The 7,869-nt window shown below is 46.6% G+C and overlaps 1 protein-coding gene across 1 annotated transcript; it reads right to left on the bottom strand.

Moving 5' to 3' along the window:
- Window positions 1-858: 858 nt before the first annotated feature.
- CNN3 (calponin 3) lies at window positions 859-7,556 on the bottom strand. The gene is made up of 6 exons (XM_004699246.2): window positions 7,435-7,556; window positions 6,985-7,051; window positions 6,075-6,212; window positions 5,304-5,420; window positions 3,163-3,309; window positions 859-1,756 (listed from the first exon to the last, which is right to left on the bottom strand). Exons 1-6 carry the CDS (start codon window positions 7,488-7,490, stop codon window positions 1,415-1,417), a joined length of 867 nt encoding a protein of 288 aa, XP_004699303.1. The 5' UTR covers window positions 7,491-7,556; the 3' UTR covers window positions 859-1,414.
- Between the last annotated feature and the right edge of the window lie 313 nt (window positions 7,557-7,869).

The following is a 7,869-nucleotide window of genomic DNA, read 5'->3' as shown; positions in this document are numbered from 1 at the left end:
CGGGTGAAGTTTTGCTGACATATTATACTGTATGCCCTAGTTTATGATCCCACAGGGCAGTGGTTCTCAACCTTCCTAATGCCACGGCCCTTTCATACAGTTCATGTGTGGTGACCCCCAACCATAACATTATTTTCGTTGCTACTTCATAACTCTAATTTTGCTACTGTTATGAATTGGGCGACCCCTGTGAAAGGGACATTCGACCCCCAAAGGGGTAGCGACCCACAGGTTGAGAACCGCTGTCCTAGTACATCCAGTTCCTGCCCAGATTACTGATAAATACCTATTGACTGTAGAAACCGATGAACCCCACCTATTCCTGAAGGTGATTTCAAACGTATTCCTGTTGATTTCAGGTGAGCTTAGGGCAGCCGAGCGAGCTAGTGTTTTCAGCCTTGGTCAGATGATGCAGCTTGACTCCAGGCTGGCCTCTCCTATGTGCACCAGGCACGTCGCCTTGCTTTTCCTAAGTCACCTTCAGCATATCAATGGGGCGTGTGTGAGGGTCGTATAAAATGAAGCGTCTTATTAACAGGACCCGGGGGAAAGAATACCTTTAAGTTGGTTGTTGTTTTTAATCTGAATGTACCCATCTGGTAGTCAGCCAGAAAAAAGGGGGAAAAATAAAAAAATCAGCCTGCGGTTCGGATGCATGTTCCAAAAAAAAATATTTATTTATAAAAAATACAATGGGATAAGTTTATGCTGAGAAATGCAGCAATAAATACAGTGTCGGAAACAGAGCAATTCTATTTTGATACATTGGCACAAACAGGCAGAGGCTGCCCACACTCCTCTAGAACCCCGCTCCCCAAAGACCTTGTCCACTCGGGAAGAGAATGAGTACACGTGTCGTCACAGGTGCACACTGATCACGACTTTATTTAAAAATTAGCAAACAATACTGTAGAAACATTGATATGTAAATCTCTAAACATTTCAGATTTAGTTGGCAAAGACCACATTTAGCTATTAAGCACGAGTTTAGTCTTCCGTGTAGAAACCAGATACTGAACTGCCCAAAAAAAAAAAAAAAAGAACAGAAAAAAAGAAAAACTGTTCCTATTGTTGGAAAATACCAGTTTTACGTAGAAGACTGTAAAAATGCATAGATCTTTCATAAAAGAATTGGCTGTACAAGAGTACTCCCCTTTCACAGTATTCCTTTTTACTTCATATGCGAGTCACTGGTTCTGCTGCAGGAGTTAACTGTTACAGCACTGCAAGGCAACTACCGAGGCAAGAGGCAGAAAAAGGAAAAAGGAATGTATGTAAGGCAATATTTCTTTTAGGTATAATCAGCATAATAGTGTTTCAGGAAGACGAGATAAAAATTACTCAAGGCTAGCCTGGCTCTCACGGAAGAAGAACGATGGAGTAAATACTGCGCTCGCTCCTCCTCGGCGTGACTCTAGTAATCCATGCCTTGGTCGCCATATTGGTACTCTCGGGGGTAGTCATCTGGGTACTCCCCATGACACTCGTCTGGGTACTCGGCCTGATAGTCGCTATCACTGATCTCCGACCCATTCGTTCCTGTTCCTTGGCTGCCGTTGTGAAGGACAGGTTCGGTGGGGGCGGCACAGTATTTGGGGTCATACACTTGCCGCCCCAGCCCGTACACACTCATCCCTTTCTGGGAAGCCACTTTGTTGGTGCCCATCTGTAGAGAGATGGTCGAGTTGTCCACTGGCTGTAGGGTCAGCTTCTGATCGTAGATGTCTCTTCTGGTGCCTGGTGCCAACATCCCCGCCTGGTGTTAGAACACAGGATTAAAAGCTACATCAGAAAAGAGCTGATGAACAAGCTGATCTTGTGAACGGTTCCATCCTTAAGAAAATCACACTGGATGCGAACATGAATGCAGTAGCTTCCCTTGCAGTCAGGCTGGCCCCCAATCGCCCATGTGCAGCAATGTGCACTGGCTTCGGGGCTCGGACCTCCGGTCAAACCCCGGGGCTGCCAGAAAATGGCTGCAGGGCCTTCAACACCACACTAGTCTTTAGCTCTGGGTTTCTCATATGCCAGATGGAGAAACTGCTATGTATTTAGAATGCGCGAGAGGATTCAACATGAAGACTATACAACAAAGCAACTGCTGAGGGCGCTCCTGAAATTACCTGTGAATGCCCCTCACTCCCAAATGTACCTCCCGGGCTACTACCTCTGAAGGCTTAGAATGCATTCAGTGAAAATTACAGCAAGAGCCTCAAAAGGCTCCAAGACCTCAAGGGCCAGCCACGTCCCCATAGCTCCCCTCTCACAGCACACCACATGTCTCCCCACGGGCGTCAAGCACGCACGCCGCCTCGCAGCTCGTGAGAGAGCAAACGGAGCGGCAGCTACGAGGAGTGGCAAGGGCCAAACAACAGAGCAGTTCCAGCTCCCTGGAGACGTGCAACCCCGGAGACTGGTCCATCTACCCTCCAACGGTTATTTGAACCTCTTTTCTGCAGTGCTGATGATTTATTTTCCGTAAAAGAAAACGTGTCCACTTGCGCGCGGTCCTAGGATATTTGCAGTTTTGCCAGGTTGCCTTCTCCGTCGTCTCATCCCCACATTCTTATTAGCACTGCACAGCACCAGCTACCTGCTCGCTGGAGGAGGGGCCTTTTGGGAACACTAAGCAGCTGGTCAGACACTTAACTAGGTAACGATGCCTGCTTGAATCTGCAGCCAGACGACTCGAGGAATCACTGCCCTTCTTCTGCGCAGCAAGGCCTGCTGCGCACCTTGCCGCAGCCTTTGCTGCCCTGGCGCCTCCTGGGTACTTGCTGGGCTGCAGACCTCGGGCTCAGCTGTTTGAAACCACGAGGTCACTCAGGAGAGACAAGACTGTCTATTCCCATGCAAGCGTTAGTCTCTGGAACACACAGGGATAGTGCTACCTGGTCCTCTAGCGTCCTAAGATTGGCACTGATTTGATGGCAGTGAGCTTTAATTGCCACACACAGAAAAACAAGCCCTGCTTACTTGTCTTGCTATAGAATCAAGTCCTTTGATTCGTGTGTCTCCTCGGCAAAATCTGTCTTCCAAAAGGAATACAGTCTCAATGAATCATACTGAAAAAAACACCTACTATGAACTCAGTTCGAAGCGCAAGTTTCTAACCACGCCCCTTTGTGCTCTGTGGCACAGGTGTAACAAGGCACTGCTCACCTGGCTGGCCCCTTTGTTAGTGCCCATCTGCAGACTAATTGTGGTCTGGTCAAAGGGCTTGTCGGTTTGCATTTTGGGATCATAAAGATGCCTCCGAGTCCCATAGGCTGTCATACCGGCTTGGCTGGCACACTTGTTGGTTCCCATCTTTTAAGTGAAAAATAAAATTAGCTCGAATTACTAAAGTCACCAACACAGAGAAATGTTACTTCATTTGTTTTACAACAAAGATTCCCCATCACCACTACGGCCTCCACCTGGTAACAGTTTATAACGTCCTTCCAATGCCAAGGCACCAGTACACACACACACACACACACACACACACATCTCCTTTATGCTTTTTTATGAGCCAGTTATTTTCTTTCAAGAGAAGACTTCAAAACATTCACTAGAAATAAAATCTCTATAGAAACGCATGCATGGAATCAGAGGGACACACAGAAGCCTACTGTGACAGTATAGAATCAGGAGCCATTCTCTCTGCTACGAGCTTCTCTATTCCCTGTGGCACACACGGATAAGCAAATGAAGGGAGCCAGGCCTCAGCCAGGTGGAGGGAGCGAAGCAACCTTGGGAGAGATAATATATATGCCCTTCTACTCGGCCAGGTTTCCCGGAAGGAGCCCAGGTCACATGGAAAGGTCAGCAGTTTGACCCCACCAGCCAGTCACCCACGGGATCAAGGTGGGGCGGTGCGCTCCCACAGAGATTGCAGACTTGGAAACGACAGAGCAGCCAGGTCCACCCGTCCTACCGGGTGCTGAGAGGGGGAAATGAGGCTTCCACTTTGGGGTCGGTGTTTTGCATAAAATGTGAAAGCAAATGTCAGTGGTCTTCTGGTAGGCTAAGAAGGGCTTTTCTCAAGCCACAGCACAATGATCAACATTTTCCAGAGAAAAGATCTACATGTTATTGCTCACACTGGTGTCCCTGGGCAGGAGACAGGCAGACGGTGGAATCTGAACTTGGCCAGAGTGAAAGCCGGAGGTCAGAGGACAATCATTAACTTGACCTTCCCGCTGAGAACAAGATGGCTGCAAGGCCAACCAGAACACCCTGTTCTAACAGCTGAGAACCCACCCACCTCTACCGATGAGCCATTCTCCCTTTAAAAAACAGGATTTATTAGAGGAAAACTTTATGACTGAAAGGGAAACCTATCCATTGGAGAAGATTCAGAAGACAGATGTAAGCAAAAGGCGGGGGGGAGGGGATTCTAATCCCACCACTAGACTGTGACTGTAAACATAGATGTTTATTATTATGTTACCTTATCTGGCTGTGTACACGCATGCATATGGGGGGGGGAGCACAAATAGGCACGTGCATTATAAAATGAAATGGAGATCAGTATCTTACAACCTATTTTTTCCCTTATGATATCTTTTTAAACTCTTTGGTACATTTTAAAATAGCAGTTTCTCTCAAGGAATAAACATAAATCAACTGACTGCTGTGTATACATTTGTTTCTTCTTTCTCACCATGGATACATTTGTGCTGCATAAAAATGAATCCCCCTCACTTAGAGACTTAGCCAGAAGATGGGCAGTGCTTCCAGCAGAGCACGGACCATGAACCCACCACAGAGAGAACTTAGCAAGGCAGCTTCTGTGACTCTCTGCAAGGGGGCAGTGCGAGTGAAAAATAAAAACACACACGCTATTTAAAACGGGGCTTCAAAAAGTCTGTGGCAAACCCCCCGCCTTTCACTTTCATTTTTTCCACAAGCATTCTGAAACCACCCTGAGGCATCCCACAATTTTGGGAAATTTTAACAGAGCTTATACAAATAAGTGACTGGCCTTGAGGCTCTGAAGATCGATCGCCTCGCTTGTCCAATAACATTGTGGGGGTTTATCACGTACGTTTTCTAAAAAAGAATGATCAAAGGAAAAGTTCTATTTCCCTGGGGGGTGGGGGGAAGATTATCAAGTCAGGTGGCAATTCCAGTGTTTTGCCTAATGGACTTGATGGGGGGCGGCAGGGGTGGTGGTGATGATACACAATGTATCTCATTATCTAGCCTACATTATAGGGCCTATATGCACCTATTTACTTATGAAAGAGTTCATTGTTTGCTTGGAGGGAAGTAATGCAATCAAAGAAGTAATTGAATAAGCAACAGCACAGACTTACCTGCAAGCCAATCACACTTTGACCGGCTTTTAATTTTCCTTCATCAAAACGTCTCGTTTGCTTCTCTGCATACTTAACCCCAATGTCAATGGTTGTATGGAACCCTTTTGTTTTCGCCTAGACAGAAGCATGCACAGGACCTTAAATGGTACACTTGACTGGAGAACTTGCCAACAGAGGGTTACAAATGAACAGCAACACATGGACGAGGGCTTCATCAGAGCGCCTCAAACTGGCAGCGGAAACCACAGTTACTCACTCTTTCATGACCCTCGGGACACAGCTTACCCACCAATACTTCCAGCCTCTTGTGTTTCTGGGGAAGCTGCTATCCCAGTTGTAATACATGCCACCACGCAGTGGGGACTTGCTTAATTGTGAATCTGAAGGCCTGTCCCAAGGGTCTGAGCTGGGGACATGTGTCCCCACACCATTGTATCAAAATCTTTATTACCTTAAAAAAAGGCCCCCCTCCCTGGATTTCAACATGCCTCCCATTACGAAAAACATACGGTATCAACAACAAATAATAATAATAATTTGACCACAGAAGGGAACAGGCTATTTGGTAGTCCAGAAAACTCTGAAATGCGACTGTTCTCATGAAATTATCGTAAGGCAGCTGATAGTAGCAGCTTTTCCACAAAGCAAATAATCATGGTCCAGGGAGGCCCATCCCCATTTCCCCCTCCCCCCCATGGGAGAACAAGCCCTCAACTCATCGAAATGGCAGAGGTTCTGTTGAATTAGCCATTAAGCACACATACATACCAGACCAGCTAGGGCCACCAGCGTAGTCTGAACCTGCGTCATGTTTCCATTTTCAAAGAGATCATTTGCTTCAAAGATGTCATGGGGTTTCATGCCATAAGCCTGAATAGCTTTAATGAAGTTGCCGATATTCTCCAACTATAAAGGAAAACAGTCACATAACGTTAGGGGCCATGTATGAACATTTATCGACAGCGAGGAAAGGATCCTTTGTCTCCGGGACAGTTAATCCTGAGTAGATGCGGGTAGAAAGCTTCCTGGCAAGTTTTCTTGAGCAGATCATACTAAGCCCAGATCCCTCTGGGGAAGGGAAGGGTAAAAAGAGCGATCTCACTGTGGACCCATAACGGTCTTGTTAATGTTTTTAACCAGCTTGGGTTTGTTTGTTTTTCTCAATCCATAAAAGACAAGATCTTTAACCGTTTTCAAAGAGGCGTATGCCACAGTCCTCCCAGCCGGGCATTTTCTTTGTTAAAAAGAAATCATCACATTAAGTAACGTGTTTTAATTTTCATTTCAAAGTAAGTTTGTGGTTAATCTACACTCGTTCTTTTAACGCTCAAACAGGCTCCAGAGACAGGACTATCCTCTCCATGGAGTACAGAGCCGCTGTGTAAAAACTGTGATTCTCCCCTTGCTTGTCTTTGCCGTCGACGTTATAATTCTCCCTTAAGCTACTTAAACTCCTTTCTGAAATTAAGAGATTAAATGCAAGAAAGCATCTAAGCCTCTCCGAACTTCAGAATTCAAGAAATAACTGTGGAGACATTAAAGATAAACATGGCAGAAAACTGGAGTCTAAGCATGGACAGAAATCCCTCCTTAAATGTCTCATTTTAAAAGGGGGATTGAGGTGTCGTTGCACAGAGGGTGACCAACGAGAACCAGAGGTGGCTGGAGGGGCTGTTACCTGAGGCCAGTTTAGCGAGGACTCGTTAACTTTCTTCACAGCACCTGGCTGTAGTTTGTTTATGAGCCTGAAAAGAAAAACACAATTGACACCTTACTTAAGAGGCACATACATAGAAACACAGAGACTAAAATGTAAGGGTGGTCCCTTTCACATAGGTAAAGGAATGCATTAGAAATGAGCTGGGCTTCTAATCACAGGGTCAGCAGTTTGAAACCACCAGCCACTCCATGGGAGAAAGAGGAAGCCTTCTAATCCTTTAACAATGGACAGTCTTGGAAACACAAAGGAACAGTTGATCCCTGACCTCTAGGGTTGCTGTTACGTGGACACTGGCTGACTTGACGGCTGTGAGTGGAGTTCTATTTGTCTGTCTGTTGTTCCGCATCGGGGTTGGGAAGGAGAAGGCAGATGCTTGTGGGGAGGGCACACAGCAGGCCCTGAACTTACTCGCAGAGGATGATGCCGTCCTTTAAGCCCAGCTGAAAGTTGGTGCCAATGCTCATGCCAGTCACCTCTTCTATCCAGTTGCGAAGATCTTCTTCTGCCTGATGGTCGTACTTGGATGCAATCTGAAACAAAGTGCAGTGAACGTCAGAACACCAAAAACTGCTGACTGGCCCTGCTTTTATTACCTACCAAGACCACAGCCGTGACATGCAGCCACGCACGCTCGATGGGTTTCCCTGGCAAGGCTAACCAACTATTACAGCTTCAGGGGAGGGAGAGGGGAAGAAAAGAAAATATTTGGGGCTAAGGCTATCACGCAAAACTTCAACCCGCGCATGGAATACTCCAGGGGCCGAGCGAAGAAAGCATGGATCACAACTCCCTCCTGTGGGTACAGGAGGTGGCTATGGGCACAGCATTTGCCGGTGTGTGAGA

Source organism: Echinops telfairi, unplaced genomic scaffold, assembly GCF_000313985.2.
Source record: "Echinops telfairi isolate 266 unplaced genomic scaffold, ASM31398v2 ScPeMD7_443;HRSCAF=831, whole genome shotgun sequence".
Lineage (NCBI taxonomy): Eukaryota > Metazoa > Chordata > Mammalia > Afrosoricida > Tenrecidae > Echinops > Echinops telfairi.
Note: the sequence above shows the minus strand (reverse complement) of the source record. Positions and strands in the feature narration are given on the sequence as shown.